Source organism: Megascapheus bottae, chromosome 1 (genome assembly GCF_031878675.1).
Source record: "Megascapheus bottae isolate mThoBot1 chromosome 1, mThoBot2.hap1, whole genome shotgun sequence".
Lineage (NCBI taxonomy): Eukaryota > Metazoa > Chordata > Mammalia > Rodentia > Geomyidae > Megascapheus > Megascapheus bottae.
Genome location: NC_143509.1, coordinates 27493500 through 27509957, shown reverse-complemented (window position 1 = coordinate 27509957; position 16458 = coordinate 27493500). Strand labels below are relative to the sequence as shown.

Genomic DNA, 16458 nt, shown 5'->3' with positions numbered 1-16458 from the left:
TGGGCAGATAAACTGGAGGAGGATCCAGGCGGCCTGTAGGCCTTGCACACCCCCAGGCTCCTGGGCGCCCAGGCCTGGGTTGGGGTGCGTGGGGCGGGGCTGCTGCAGGTGCTCCCTCTTTACCCCGCAGCTCCTCCCCCTCCGGGCCACAGACAGCTAACAGGCCCCGAGGAGGAAGTGGTGGCCCAGCCTCACCAAGGCGCACGCAGGGCCAAGAAGAAGGAGCGCAGCCAGGGCGCTGCGGGGGCGCCCGGGGGAGGGTGGTGGGCGCTGGACAGCCTGGGCCTGGGCGCAGCCATGGAGTTGTGGCGTCAGTGCGCGCACTGGCTCATCCAGTGCCGGGTGCTGCCCCCCAGCCACCGGGTAACCTGGGAGGGGGCTCAGGTGTGCGAGCTGGCGCAGGCCCTGCGCGACGGGGTCCTGCTGTGCCAGCTGCTCAACAACCTGCAGCCCCACGCCATCAACCTCCGCGAGGTCAACCTGCGCCCCCAGATGTCCCAGGTGAGCCCCGAGGGAGAGGCAGGGGGTGGGGGTGGGACAGTGGGAGGGGGGGCGGCCCTGGGGGAGAACGGAGCCAGAGAAGAACCACACAGGGGCGAGGGGAGGCCTGTTCCCCACGCCTGGGGCTGACCCAGAGGTTGAGGTCACCAGGTGAAATCCTCAGATGTCCCCCCCAAAGGAACAGGATTACCCCCCCCAAATAAAATAAAAGATGGGTTCATCAACTCTGGATTGGGCAAGCTAGGGGGTTACCACTCCATCCCCAGGCTGGAAATCGGGGTTGGGGGGGAGGCTGCAGGGTTCTGAGTACTCACAGTGGGATTTGACAGCCCCACATTCTGGAGTGGGGGAAAGGGCCTCCAACAAGTTCTCCCCCACATGTGGGCCCCTCCTCCGGGCCCTGGGCCCCTTCCTTCCCCGCCTGCCTTCCTTCCCCTTGGCTTCCTGCTGGGGCCTGAACTGGGTAGTGCCCTCAGGGGGCTGCGAACGCACCCCCCAACCTTCCTCCCTGTACCCCTTGGGGTGTATCTTGAGGCCTAGTCTGGTTCTTTGCCGGTGGGGTCGTTGTGGTGGTTCAGAGACCTGGAGGGATGGCAGTTTTTGTGCCAGGGTGCAGGCATGGTCGCCTCCCTGGGGACCAGAGGGGAGGGGGGGTCTGGCTGGGGCCGGAAGTTGAATTCAAATCCCCCGTTTGAATGCGGTTGAGGGAGGGAGGCAGAAGGACACGTCGACGTGGTGGGACCTTCCCCTGTCCCCACTGTCCCTCCCCCTCCCCCAGCAGATATGGCTGGGCTGGGGGTCTGGGGGGGGAGGGCTGAGGGACATTGAACATCTGGCCTCCAGGCTCGCTTGTCCCCAGGAGCCAGCGAGGTGGGCCACGGGTTGGCTGGGGTAGAAAGGGGACTAGGGACCTCTAGGGGGACCCATGGTGGAAAGTGGGTGTTCTTTCTTTCTCCTCTGCTTCCTCAGTGCCAAGGCCTCCTCACCCAGCCCCTGAAGGGACCGGAAGGGAAGAGGGAAGCCTGAGTCCCTCCCCCACATCGTCCTCCATTCCCCCCTCTTCTGGTGACAGGTCATCTGAAATTTGCCTACATTTGCTTCCAAGCATGAGGAAGTGCCACAGGTCTTGCTGGGCCCCTGCCATTAAGATGCCCCCGTGTTGCTGCTATAGTAGCTAGTGAGACTTAGGAATGAACTTCCCTACCCCTCCATGTGTGTCTTAGCAGCCAAAGCTGATTTTATGAAGGGTAATCACTGGGGGTGCTAATCCCTCCCAGGGGGGGTCTGTTCTCCACAACAGCCTCCAGTCCCCTCCCTTGGCCATGGCACTGTTGGGAACCCAGTTTGGTCCCCAAAATGTGCCAGAATTTAAGGAGACAGAAAAACACACTCAGCCCCATGTGATCTGGGACATGGGCAGGTCACTGTCTAGGGCCAGGCTTTCTGGAGATACTTATGCTGGGTTTTGAAGAATTCATAGGAGTTTGTTCATAGGAAGAAAGGGGGAAGGAAGGAGATCCCTGGGTGGGGGGGTGAGGGGGGAGGGCAGAGCACAGACATAGGACTGGCAGTGGGAATGAGAACTCTTTTGTCCCTGTCATTTCCTCTTCAGAGTCTTCTCCCTTACAGGAGAAGAGAGAAGGAGGAAGGAAATAACTGTAGAGAAAAAGAAAAAAGAAACTGTAAGGGAGATGGGTTAGTGGTTCAGTGACTTAGAGGAGCTGGATCTGGAAATAACGTATGCAACCATCCACCCATCCATCATCCATCCACCAACCTCCATCCAACATCCATTCATCCACCAGTATCCATCCACTTACCACCAACAACCATCCAACATCCATCCACCAATCACCAACCTTCATCCAACATCTATCCACCAACCTTCATCCAACATCCACCCACCAATCTCCAACCTTCATCCAACATCCATCCACCAACCTTCATCCAACATCCATCCACCACCACCAACCATCCAACATCCACCCACCAATCACCAACCTTCATCCAACATCCATCCACCAACCTTCATCCAACATCCATCCACCACCACCAACCATCCAACATCCACCCACCAATCACCAACCTTCATCCAACATCCATCCACCAACCTTCATCCAACATCCATCCACCACCACCAACCATCCAACATCCACCCACCAATCACCAACCTTCATCCAACATCCATCCACCAACCTTCATCCAACATCCATCCACCAATCACCAACCTTCATCCAACATCCATCCACCAACCTTCATCCAACATCCATCCACCAATCACCAACCTTTATCCAACATCCATCCACCACCAACAACCATCCAACATCCACCCACCAATCACCAACCTTTATCCAACATCCATCCACCACCACCAACCTTCATCCAACATCCATCCACCACCAACAACCATCCAACATCCACCCACCAATCACCAACCTTCATCCAACATCCATCCACCAATCACCAACCTTTATCCAACATCCATCCACCACCACCAACCATCCAACATCCATCCACCATCCACCAACCTTCATCCAACATCCACCCACCAATCACCAACCTTCATCCAACATCCATCCACCAATCACCAACCTTCATCCAACATCCATCCACCAACCTTCATCCAACATCCATCCACCAATCACCAACCTTCATCCAACATCCACCCACCAATCACCAACCTTCATCCAACATCCATCCACCAATCACCAACCTTCATCCAACATCCACCCACCACCAACATCCACCATCAGTTCATCCATTTACCATCCACTCACATCTAGTCACTATCCATTCATCCGTCCATATACCATTCACCAATCCTTCCACCCATTCATCCATCTACCTATCCACCCATCTCTGTCATCCACCATTTACTCACCCTTTACCCATCCCTTCTTTCTTCCCTCCCTTTATCATCCATCCATCTACACAGCCAATAATTTCCATGTACCTAGGTCCCCTTTCTGTGTGTATGTGTGTGTGTGTGTGTGTGTGTGTGTGTGTGTGTGTGTGTGTGTGTGTGTGTTGGTACTAAGGCTTGAACTCAGGGCCTGGGTGCTGTCCCTTAGTTTTTGTTGTTTCGTTTTTTGTGCTCAAGGCTGGCGCTTTACCACTTGAACCATAGCTCCATGTCTGGCTTTTTGCTGCTTAGTTGGAGATAAGAGTCTCTTAGATTTGTCTGCCCAGGCTGGCTTCTTCCAACCTTGATCCTTAGCTCTCAGCCTCCTGAGTTTGGATGATGATGATGATGATGATGATGATGATGATGATGATGATGATAATGATATCAGGTACAGCGCATTCCCCGCCCCCCAAGACCTTTCTATGTATTGAACCATGACAGTGTCATACTGAATGAGACACAAACCCTCATGTGGCTGATAGGCTAGACTATGAAACAAGCATTTATAACATAGATAGCAGATCACATTCAGCGATGGGTTGGTGGAGCTCATTTATTGGACATTTTGAGAGCAGAGGTTGGATTTTTTTTTCCCTCCTAGCCACCAGGAGCAAATGAGGTGGGTTTTCTGGAGGAAGTGCTATGCCATTTGAATGGAGGAGGTTGAGACATAGTGGACGGGTTGAAAGGAGCTCCTTTGTATCTCTTGTTATCATGAATGGCACCAGGAAGTGGGCAGGAAACAAAAGTACTTTGGCTGGGTTGCAGCTCGGCTTCCAGAGATCTTACCCTTTTGCAGAGACGGGCTGTCTTCCTTTGACATCAGGGACCCTGTTCTGAAATCTTGGCTTTAGGGGGGGATCATAGGGGTTGTTTTTCTAGAGTGACTGCAGAAGGATTAAGGGGTATTCACTTGGAGATACTTAAGGTTTGACAAAAAAAAAAATGCCAAGCTTTAGTTGCAAAAGTTTCAGTAAAGAATCTTAGATCATGTGACAGAAAAGAAAAAAGAAAGAAAGCAAAACACAACTGGCTCAGTCAAAAACAGAGTTTATTATACCCTATAGCAAAAATAACAATGAGAAAGTGCCTTCAGGTATGGCTGGATCTACAGTCTCAGACCTTTGCTCTCTTCACCCTCTGAGTCTATTTGGGGGGGGGGGTATTTTCTTCCATTCTTAGCCATGAATTCTCCTCTAGGAAGTAAATAAATTATTCCTATAAAGGTCTGAGTTCACCAGCATATAAAGAGGATTGATTTTCAGCCTATTCGACCCTCAAATCTTCGAATTCTCTTTCATTAGACCTGTTATCCTCCAGTTCCAGAGATAAAACTTAGACCTAATTGCTGTCCCCAGGACAACACCAGGTTCTGATTGGCTAGACCAGGGTCACATGTCCATTCCAGAACCAATAACTATTCCCAGCAGAATAGCATGCTCTGCTGGCTGGAGTCCCATGCCTTTTCCTTTGACTTCGGAGTAGAGCAATAGATGGAGAGTGGAGGGTGGTGCCACAGGGGAAACTGAGGGAAGGCTATCAAAAGGAAGACTAAGATACCAAGAGGCAATCCGCATTTATGTGAGCATGAGGTTCTAATCTTAGGGCAGAATTTCTCAGCCTGGGTACTACTTGGGGCCAAACAGTTGCTTGACCAGGTGTTGTAGGGTGTGTAGTAATTCTGGCTTGGTGCCTACTGGATACCAGGACAATTGTCCCCACAGAATCACTCAGGACGTCAGCAAATGTCCCCTAATGAGCAGAATGGCTCCCTGTGACAATTACTGCTCTGAAGGGAATGAGAATCATATCTTTTCTGTCTGTGTGTGTGTATCTATGTGTATGAGGGGTGTCTGAACTCGGGGCATAGGTGTTGTCCCTGAGATCTTTTGTTCAAGGCTAGCACTCTACCACTTTGAGCCACAGCACCACTTCTGGGTTTTTTTGAGTAGTTAATTGGAGGTAAGACTCTCACAGAGACTTTTTTTCCTGGCTGGCTTCAAACCCTGAACCTCAGCTCTCAGCCTCCTGAGTAGCTAGGATTACAGGCCTGAGTTACTGGTGCCCAGTGAGAGTCACGTTTTGATGAGGTCTGGAAAGAGATGGATGATTGATTACTGACTGCAAAGAGGGACAGAGAGACCAGTGGATTGTTTAAGTAAATATACTGGCTTGTTTTATCTTTAGAGGCAGATGCTGTGCCCAGAGCTGGAGGGACAGGAGGGAAAGCTATCTCCTTACTCCTTGCAGCTTTTGTAATCAGGTTTCACAAACGAAATGGCTTCTAGCAATGGCCATTTATGTGCTCACAGTTATAGAGGCCCCAAACCTGCCATCCAGGCATCTGTGGGACCAGGGCCCCATGAAGGCTGCAGGTGACATTCTTTCCTAGACCCTCCTTGTGGCTCCATCTCCTCAGTCTTCCTCAGAGTCTCTCCATGTCTCTTACAGGGCCATTTGTCATTGAACTTAAGGTCCACCCAAATTACCCAGGATTCTTCTCTCATCCCAAGAGCTCTCATGTCCCTACACCTTGTAAAATGAATTTGTCAAACAATGGTTCATTCATCAGTTGCCAGGCTCTGCTGTAGGCACTTCTTCTTTTGACAGAATTCATCAAGGAGGGTGGAGATCACCCGGAGGTGTGGCCTACTCGTGAGGGTGTGGCCGCTCCAGAGGGCTGCAAGGCTCAGGAAGGCCAGACCCACTCAGGTGGGTGTGGCAGCTCCAGAAGGAGGGGCCACCCTGGAGGGCGGGGCCTAGAGAGGGGCAGAGACTTCACAGACTAATCAATATATAGGTCTTTTCTCTAAACACTGCTTCCTTGAGGATTAACTTTCTAACACTTTGAATAAAATAATGGACAGGATACTTGTATCCTGTGTCCTTCCACCAAACTCATCTGCTATTTATTTCTCTGTTGTCCCCTTGTCCTCCCACTGCTGCTTCTTCTTTCTTCTTCTTCCTCCTCCTCCTTCCTCTTTCCTCCTCCTCCTCCTCCTCCTCCTCCTCCTCCTCCTCCTCCTCCTCCTCCTCCTCCTCCTCCTTCTTCGCTGGTCTGGGGGCTTGAACTCAGGGCCTGAGCAATGTCCTTGGGCTTTCTCAAGGCTAGAGCTCTATAGCACCACTTCCGACTTTTTCCCTATATGTGGTACGGAGGAATCAAACCCCAGTCTTTGAGAAAATACTCTACCAATAGACCACACTCCTGGCCTATCCCTTTTCTTTCTTTCTTTTTTTTTTTTTTTAAGTAAAAAGAAAAATCTAGATTCTGTAGATGAGAGAATACATACAATGTTCTCCTGAGTCTGAGTCTGGCTTGATTTGGTGCTGGTAGCATGATATACCTGCCAGGTCCATCTGTTTTCCTTCAAGTCGTCGATTTTGCTCTTAGTTGTGGCTGAGATTTACTCCACTGGGTTGAGATATCATGCTTGGTTTATCTATCCATGGGGTTGTATGTGTGTGTGTGTGTGGGGGGGGGGGGTAATCTGGGCCAATCCACAGCCTGGGGTGGTGCATCAGGGCCTTCAGTGTCTGCATTGTGTGTGTCAGTTCACATCCTCTCCCTTCTATGCTGTGACGGGTGTGTAGGAAGAAGGTTCTAATACGTCTACTTTCCATCTTTTGAGAATCCGCTGTACTGATTTCCATAGTGGCTATAGAATTTACATTCCTATCAGCTGCAGAGAATACCTTTCCCCACACTGCAGCCCACGGCTTTGGAGGGACACAAAGAACAGCCCTTGCAGCCTGACTCTGGGGGGGGAGGGGAGGGGAAGGGGCGGTCACCTTTCCACTGAGCCTCTCTGGAGGGGTGGGGGAAACTGGGAGACTCACCAGTTAATTGTGCTTCCCTCTTGGGGAATCTGGAAGATAGCAGAGTGGTGGTGGGACACGTGCGTGGGCATGTGTGTGTGTGTGTGTGTGTGTGTGTACATGCGTGCGTGTGATTTTGTTCGCTTTATTTTGGTTGCACCCCTCAGTGTTGGCAGATCCCGCCATTCAACACGCAGCCATCTGAGCCTCTTTGCTTTCCAGCCAATCACCCAGGACACACAGAGGCTCAGAGGCTTCGCACTGGCTGCTCCCTCTGGCTGTTTTCCCAATCTCTCCCCCAAAGCCATGTTCACTCAAAATGTTACTCTCCAGCCTGGCTGCCCGGTCTCTCTGTCTGAAGCTGTTTTCTCAGGAACCACTCATTTTTTTTTTCTGGCTTATTTTGCTTTTTTTTTTTCTTTCTAGCAAGCAGCAGAAACACCTGGTGCCTCTGCAGGCACCGTTTCAGGACCCCAAGTCCATGGTGCTCAGATTCCTCATATATAGTGGCATGGGGTTGGAGAAGGGCCTGCCTTCCACGTCCTCTGTCTTCGCTGGTGACCCTCCCCCCCATCTGCCACCATGAAAAAAACCCGTGTGCAGATATTCCACTGGGTGGGCTTAGGGATCCCCCCAAACAAGAGCATAATTCCGCTTTTTATTATTCCACCCTCAATCACATCCTTTGGCTTTGAATTCTGCAGTGGTTTTTTTCTCTCCACAACATGTTTTTTACTTAGCTCATCTTAATGTTACACGCAGGGATTTCATTGTGTGTTTCCACACATGCATAAAACACACTGGGTGCCGGTGGCCCATGCCTATAATCTTAGCTCACAAGTTTTGCGATCTGAAGATCCCGTAGTTCAGAGTCAGACCAGATAGGAAAGTTCGTGGGATATTTCTTTAGTTAAGCCCCGAAAGCCACAGCTCAAAGTGGTAGAGCTCTATCCTTGAGCACAAAAGCTCAAAGACCCAGGACAGGCGCACACACACACAAAGAAATCCACCCCTTCTATTCATTTGTCCCCCATCTCTTGCAACTTTTTTTTTTTTTGCCAATCCTGGGGCTTGAACTCAGGACCTGAGCACAGTCCTTGGGCTTTCTCAAGGCTACAGCTCTACCACTTGAGCCATAGCACCATTTCTTGTTTTTTTCCTATGTATGTGGTACCCAGGAATTGATTCCAGGACTTCATGCATGCTAGGCAAGCACTCTACCACTAGGCCAAACTCCCGGCCCCTCAGGACAACTTTCCCAGACATATATACTTCAACCATTTCCTCCCCTTTCTGTTCCCCCTCCCACCTCCAGTTCAGAGGCAATGGCTTTTGGAGGTACTAGGGTTTGAAAATTAGGGTTTTGTGCTTGCTAGGAAGGCACCCCTATCACAGGAGTCACACCCCATTTTTTGAGCCCTGCCCTATGTCTGAGCCACACCCCTGGTTTCCTGGGCTTTTGTTGTTGTTGTTGGGTGGGGGGAGCATTGGGCTTTGAACTCAGACCCTAAGTTCCTTTTGATCAAGGCTAGTGCACTGCCACTTGAGCCATTGCACCATTTCTGGCTTTTTCTGTGATTAATTGAAGATAAGTTTCATGGACTTTCCTGCCATGGCTGGTTTCAAACCGAGATTCTCAGATCTCAGCCTCCTGATTACTGGCATCCAGCTGGCTTTTGTTTTGAGCCAGCATCTCTTCTCCTCTCCTCCCCCGCCCCCCTACTTTGGGTATGCTTTGGATTGTAGTCTTCTGGAGTAACTGGAATTAAGAGCATGAACTACCACTATTCATCAATACTGGAGCTTCAACTCAGGGCCTGGACACTGCTTCTGAGCTTTCTCTTTTTTTTTTTTTTTTGGTCAGTTGTGGGACTTGAACTCTGGGCCTGGGCATTGTCCCTGAGCTCTTCAACTCAAGGCTATCACCCTACCCATTGAGCCACAGGGCCACTTCCTCCTGAGCTTTTATGCTCGAGGCTGGCCCCCTATCTCTGGAGCCACAGTTCCATTTTCAGCTTGATCCTCAGATCTTGGCCTCCTGATAACTAGGATAACATTTTATTTCTTTATTTTTCCTGCGTTGTCAGGAGTTGGAACCGAAGTGACAGGGGAAGAGGCTCGCCTGTAGTACTGGCCCTGGAACAGCTCACACTCCTCATTTTAGGCACAATCCCAGCAGGACAGGCCCTGTCTGCTTTAGTTGTTGCTAGATATCTTAATCTTAGGTAAGGTTCTCAGCATGGGAATCTTCCCATCCACTGACTCTGGAATTCTCCTTGCAGCATGGTGAGGTGTTTACCCCCAAGCACCAGCATCCTGTGTGTCCCCAGCCCCTCCAGGTGGCTCCATACTGATGCAGTATGATACAGAACAATAACAAGATGAAAGAGTAGATAACCAGCACATTGGCTATACAGCTGTCCCCCCGGCACACACACTCAATTCCAAACACCTGAAAATGTCAACCTCAGCTTTTCCTTCACAGCTGGCACCCTACCTTGTGAAACCTTGCCTCCTGCCTGGCATTTTGCTGGCATTCCATTCAAGCCCAGGTTGGTGGGTTTGGGATCTGCAGTTACAGAGGGCAGAAGGATACTGACCACAACAAATATTAAAAGACATTTAGAGCTGGGCACTGGTGGCTCACGCCTGTAATCCTAGCTACTCAGGAGGCTGAGATCTGAGGATGAGGGTTGGAAGCCAGCCTGGGCACAAAGTCCTTGTGAGACTCATCTCCAGTTACCCACTTAAAAACTGAGTGGCTCAAGGTGGTAGAGCATGAGCCTTGAGCAAAAGAGCTCAGGGATAGTGCCCAGGTCCAGAGTTCAAGTTTTGTACCTGCTTAAAAAAAAAAAAAACAAGGCAGGGTTTCATAATTTTTTTGAGACAGCTTCATTATGTAACAGCAGGCTGACCTGGACCTCATGGCCCCTCCTTCCTCAGCCTCCTGAGCGATAGCAGACAGCTGCTTTCATGCTCAGCCATGTTTGATCAATTTGGACCTGTCTATACAGCTGTAAAATCAACCCCAGTTTCTGCGGCTCCTCACTGTTGCTCCCCTCCCCTCCCCCTCCTCTCCTTCCCCCTCCCCTCTCGACCTCACCTCCTGCAGCTATAAGATCCGTTTGTTTGGACTACTGATTACTTAGCATTGACTATTTATTTATTTATTTATTTTTAAATTTTTTTTATTGTAATTAGTAAAAGGGTTACATGATATTTGCCAGATAGAAGGTGCATTAATTCACATACATTGATACCCTTAGCATTGACTATTATTTCATTCACACGAGCTATTTATTTCTCAGCACCTACTATTGATTCCTTCCCATTTTGTGAGTTTTATCCAAACAGATCAAATAGGCTATGTACTCTTTTTTTTTTTTTTTTTTTTTTTGCCAGTCCTGGGCTTGAGCTCAGGGCCTGAGCACTGTCCTTGGACTTTCTCAAGGCTAGAGCTCTACCACTTGAGCCTCAGCACCACTTCTGGCTTTTTCTATGTATGTGGTACCAAGGAATCGAACCCAGGTCTTCATGCATGCTAGGCAAGCACTTTAACCACTAGGCCAAACTCCCAGCCCCTGCTATGTACTCTTTTGTGACTGTTTCCTGCCACCACCCTCGCCATACACACACACACACACACACACACACACACACGCACACACGGTTTTTCCAAGGCTCATTCATACTGTCACACATATCAGGGTTACTCAGTCCTTTATCACTGTTGAGTAGTAGTCCATCCCACAGATAAGCATCTCAAAATGTGAGAAGATTTTGAGCCCTGATATGACATCGCATTTGATGACGTACACATGTTTTGTGGGTGGGGGGGTGTGTGCTCATGGGCTGGTCTGTCCTGTAGTTTGAACTCAGAGCCTCTCTCTGGGCTTGATTAGTCAAGTCTGGTTCTCTGCCATTTGTATCACATCTCCACTTCTGGCAGTCCTCGGATCCCAGCCTGCTGAGTGGCTAGGATAACAGGCATGAGCCATTGGTGTGCGTCTGTACTTTGATTGTTGATGTACAGTTTGGTAAACGGAGGCACTGGGGGGTGGAGAGACTTATGCTTGCGTCTCTGAGCTTGGGAAGTATCTTTGGGGGTCACAGAGCCTGGGGATTGAGCAGTTGGGCGGCAAGTGAGAGAGGAGAGACAGATGGACCACAGAGCCATGGAAACTCAGAGAACTCAAAAAGTTGCCCAGTGGGGCCAGGAGTTTGGCCTGGTGGTAGAGTGCTTGCCTAGCATGCATGAAGACCCAGGTTCAATTCCTCAGTTCCACATACATAGAAAACTGGAAGTGGTGCTGTGGCTTAAGTGGTAGAGCTCTAGCCTTGAGAAAAGTACAAGGACAGTGCCCAGGCTCTGAGTTCAAGCCCCATGACTGGCCAAAAAAAAAAAAAAGTGCCCAGTGCATCCACCATCTCTGAGCCGCAGGTGGGTCCCTCCTGAGCCTGAGCCTGCAAGAGAGAAGGGCAAAGCCACTCCTGCCCCTGTTTTCTAAAAAAAAAATCTTTCCCAACCAATCGTTGGTGACAGGCGTTTTGTGTTTCCGGCCCTCTTCCTTTCCTGATGAGGGGAGTGGAGAGGAGCCGGATGCAGGCTGGCGGCCGGTGACGTGGGTGGGGGGAGTGATTCCCAGCACCTATGTTGGAGCCTGTGTCTGTCCTGGACACTGCTTCCCTCAGCTGGGGCATTTCGAAACCCCAGGGCAGGGGCAGAAAGGAACCTGCTGCCCGATTTGCATATGGGCACACAGGCCAGCCCAAGCCTCTGGGCCCCCTTCAGAGGCAGGAGGGGGAACTGAGAGGTTGCCTCCTTCCCCCCAGCTCACTCCATTGCAGAGAGATCAGCTCCATTCGCCCCTCCTACACTGACGGGGCTTCCTGTCTTTTGCACCTGCTGGCTTTCATGCCTCAGGGTACCGGGAAGTCCTTTTGGTGGTCTAACCGCAGTCATTGCTGCTGTCTGAGGGTACCCCCTTTCTCTGGCTGGGTTGATGAATCATACACTGTTTCCCCCTTTGGGGTGTCACATGAGTAGGGGGGTGTTGCAGTCTCAAAGCTCAGCTGATCCCCTGAGGCTCAGAGGGAATTTCCTTTCTTGGGCCACACAGCCCTGTGTGGCCGATGGTGACCTGCTGGCCCTGTGATGGGGGGGTGGAGGGGAGGGAGAGCCCCTGGCCTGCTGGGATGTCGGTGGCACTGATGGCTCCTATCCCGTGCTGCAATCCCCCCCCCCCAACCAAACCACTTCCCATGAAACACCAGGGGAGACTCAGTGGGGCCCAAAGAGGGTGGGTGGGGGCTAGGAATGGTTCTGAGAGCTTGGCTTCTAGGATTTGAACCTGTGGCCCGGAGCAGGGGCAGTCCCCAGATGTGTCCCAGTTGCCTCCTCTGTTTCCCCTCTTGCCAGGCTTTTTCAACTCAAAACTGGTACTCTACCACTTGAGCCACAGCTCCACCAGTTTTTTGCTGGTCAGTTGGAGACTTACCTGCCTGGGCTGCATTTGAACCATGATCTCTGGATCGCAGCCTCCATGAGTAGCTAGGATTTCAGGCACCAGGCTGCAAATGGCTCTGATTGTTCAGAATACGCGATACTCATGATTGGGCGTGGCCCAGGGGGACGTGGCTTAGGGGGCAAAAACCCAGCCTGGGAAAATTCAGGCAGTGAGTTCAGATCTCAGTAATGCCATTTTTAAAAAATAATTCTAGTCGGTCATGGGGCTTGAACTCTGGGCTTGGGCATTGTCCCTGAGCTCTTCAGCTCCAGGCTGTCGCCCTACCCCTTGAGTCACAGGGCCACTTCCAGTGGTGATTAATTGGAAATAAGGGTCTCAGGGACTTCCTGCCTGGTTGGCTCTGATCTGCCATCCTCAGATCTCAGCCTTCTGAGTAGCTAGGATGACAGGTGTGGCCCTCGATCAACCAAAAAACAAAACAAAACAAAACAAAAAAGATTGGTATAGGGAAAGAGCAGGTTGATGTGGCATCATAGTAGAACTGAGGGTCAGCCCTTTGATGACCACAGTCTCCCTGCCCCAGGATGCGTGGTGTTCAGTGGCCTTCTGGAATCATCTGTTCTGGGTCCTTTGTTGGTGGTGGTCATGGGGCTTGAGTCTAGGTTTGGGTGCTGCCCCTGAGTTCTTTGGCTCAAAGCTAGTGTTCTACCACTTGAACCACAGCACCACTTCTGGTTTTCTGGTGGTTCATTGGAGATCAAAGTCTCACAAAATTTCTGCCTGGGCTGGCTTTGAATCACAGTCCTCAGATTACAGGTGTGAGCCCCCAGTTCCTGGCACACAGGCCAGGGTGTGTGTGTGGGGGGGGGCAGGGGGTGGGTGAGGGCTTAGGTCTCAGGGCATAAACTAGGGGCTTTGTACTTGCTTGGATGGTGCTCAACCACTAGAGCCATGCACCTAGCTCAGCTTCTTGCTAGTCATCTTGGAAATAGAGTCTCACAGACTTGTCTTCCTCTGGCTGGCCACGAACTGAGTTCTACCGGATTTCAGCATCTTGGTTAGCTGGGATTCCAGGGATGAGCTCTCACTTCCCCGCTACCACCTAATTGTATGACTGTGGAACCAGAGAAGGAGAACCATTACCCACTCTTGGTTTTCCACTGTCTGTGGGCTTGTCTTGGCTATTCATAATTGCGTGTTCTGTGTAAACCTTGTGGTTCATGTTAGGTTCACTAAAAACAAATAAACAAAAACAATGCTTTGGGATTTTTTCTTTTTAGTTTAAAATTCACTAAATCTTAGCTCAATTGTGTTGAGAGATAAAACATTTTACTGAGTCTAAAAATAGGCATATATCCTCCTCTATTTGAGTATTTGTTTGCCTGTTTATTTGTGTTGTACGGGGGCTTGAACTTAGGGGCCTGAGTGTGGTCCCTGAACATTTTTGCTCAAGGCTGGCACTCTACCTCTTGAGCCACTTCTGACTTTTTGGTAGTTTATTGGAAATAAGAGACTCGCAGACTTTCCTGCCCAGGCTGGCTTTGAACTGAGTAGCTAAGATCACAAGTGTGAACCACTGATACCCAGTGGGTTTTAGGGTTTGCAAATGTTTTACCAGTGATGGGGGGAGGCACATGTGGCGTGAGATACAGCTTGACCTTCAGAAATGTATGCAGCTTTGTGGGAAGGACCCGCACCTTCAGTTTTCCTTCTGTGGTTGGTTTGGGGATCAGTTTCTTCCCTGTATTTATTTTCCTCCTATTTTTTTTCTCCCCTTCCACCCCAGTTCCTGTGCCTTAAGAACATTCGGACTTTCCTGTCCACATGCTGTGAGAAATTTGGCCTCAAGAGGAGCGAACTCTTTGAGGCCTTTGACCTTTTTGATGTGCAGGATTTTGGAAAGGTAAGTCGAGTATTTAAAGCCCTAAGGACACTGAATTCTAACTGTCCAGAGGGCTTGTTTCAAGTTTCTGTTCTACTACTTGCTGTGTGACCTCGGTTCTTGCTTAAACCTCTGGAATGCTCATGCTCCTGGTCTGTATCACACAAACTCCATCATCCTATCCTGGCTTGCATGGCTCTGAGGATTCAATTAAGGGGAGAGAGAGGGGGTGGGGGGGGGACAGTGATATGGGGGATGGGAAGGTGGAGAAAAATCAGGACTTGAGTTTCCCTGGGAGGCCTGGCTGCAGGTGTTTAGAATCTGGGTGTAGAAGGGGGAGCGCTGAACAGTTACGACTGCTGTTCCAGGTAATCTACACGCTGTCTGCTCTGTCCTGGACCCCGATTGCTCAGAACAGGGGGATCATGTGAGTAAGGTGGGGGGGCACAGCCCATCTTTGCCCACCCCAAACCTCTCTCCTGCCTGGCTGCGTGGCTCACACCATCCTTGCCCTCCAGGCCTTTCCCCACGGAGGAGGATGCTGTGGGTGATGAAGACATCTACAACGGCCTCTCTGACCAGATCGAGTGAGTACAGGCCCGCTGGGGGCCTGGTGTGGGAGGTCTCAGGCCAGTCTGGGGTGGGGGTGCCCGGCCCTGGCTTGGGGGGGGGTCCTACGGGGCACAGGCCTCCCTGGCAGGGCCTGACCGTGCTGGCCGGGCCCCGGGGCACAGCGACACGGCGGAGGAGGACGAGGACCTGTACGACTGCGTGGAGAACGAGGAGGCCGAGGGAGACGAGATCTACGAGGACCTGATGCGCTTGGAGCCCACGCCCACGCCGGTTCGCGCGGGGACGTGGACGTGGGGCAGGGGAAGGGGTGGGGACAGGATGGGGACAACAGTGTGTCCTGCACACCCCCCGTAGCCCAAGATGAGCGAATACGACAAGCGCTGCTGCTGCCTGCGTGAGATCCAGCAGACGGAGGAGAAGTACACCGACACGCTGGGCTCCATCCAGCAGGTGTGCGCCGGAGCGCGGAAGGGGGGGCGGAGGGGGAGTGGCCACGACCGGCATACTGCGCGTGCGCGGGATGGTGTGGCTAGCCTTGGTGTTGTGCGCATGCGCGAAGGTTTACGCGCATGCGTGGAAGTTTATGCGCGTCCACCTTCAAGATGGCGCTGTGCGCGTGCGCGGGGTGAGTTGGCTGGCCAGCTGGGACATGGCATGCGCATGCGCAGAACGTGTGTGCCTGTGACTCCCCCCCCCCCATAGGCTGTCCCTGGTTTTCTATTGCTGTGTCTGGCTGTCTGTCTTTTGTGACTACTGTGTCTTCTAGTCTCTGCTGACATCTGCCTTCCTCCATTCGTCTTTCTGTCCTTAGAAGTCATCTTATCCCTGTCTCTGGCTTTCCAGAATCCTCCCCTTCCTGTCTCTTTGGGTCTTTTCCCATTTGCTTTCTTTTCATTCGTTCATTCATTCATTCATTATTTTTGTGTGACAGTACAAGGGCTTGAACTTGAGGCCTGGTGCTGTCCCTTAGCGTTTTTTTGCTCAAGCATGGCATCTTCTATGAGTCACACCTCCACTTCTGGCTTTGTGTGGTTATTGTTTGGTGATGGTTAATTACAGGTGTGAGAACCACCATTGCCTGGCCTTTTAACTCTTTAGAAATAACTTTATGGCCGGGCATGTTGGCTCACGCCTGTAATCCTAGCTACTCAGGGGGCTGAGATCTGAGGATTGTGGTAGAGCATTAACTTTCAGAAAAAGAGCGAAAGTTCAGCACCTAGATCCTGAATTCAAGCCCCATCACCCAAAAATAAAATAAAAAGGACTTTGTGGAGATTTAATCTCTTAAAATAGGCAATCCAATGGTTCTG

General features: G+C 51.0%; 1 protein-coding gene across 1 annotated transcript in view; it reads left to right on the top strand.

The window, feature by feature from the left end:
* The first annotated feature begins 176 nt into the window (after positions 1 to 176).
* Vav1 (vav guanine nucleotide exchange factor 1) overlaps positions 177 to 16458 on the top strand; it is a 31190-nt gene continuing 14908 nt past the window's right edge. Inside the window, exons 1-6 of the mRNA XM_090339907.1 lie at positions 177 to 501; positions 14480 to 14596; positions 14944 to 15002; positions 15094 to 15162; positions 15310 to 15418; positions 15503 to 15598. Coding sequence (XP_090196033.1) covers positions 298 to 501; positions 14480 to 14596; positions 14944 to 15002; positions 15094 to 15162; positions 15310 to 15418; positions 15503 to 15598 — 654 coding nt within the window. The 5' untranslated portion in view covers positions 177 to 297. The remainder of the gene's footprint in view (positions 502 to 14479; positions 14597 to 14943; positions 15003 to 15093; positions 15163 to 15309; positions 15419 to 15502; positions 15599 to 16458) is intronic.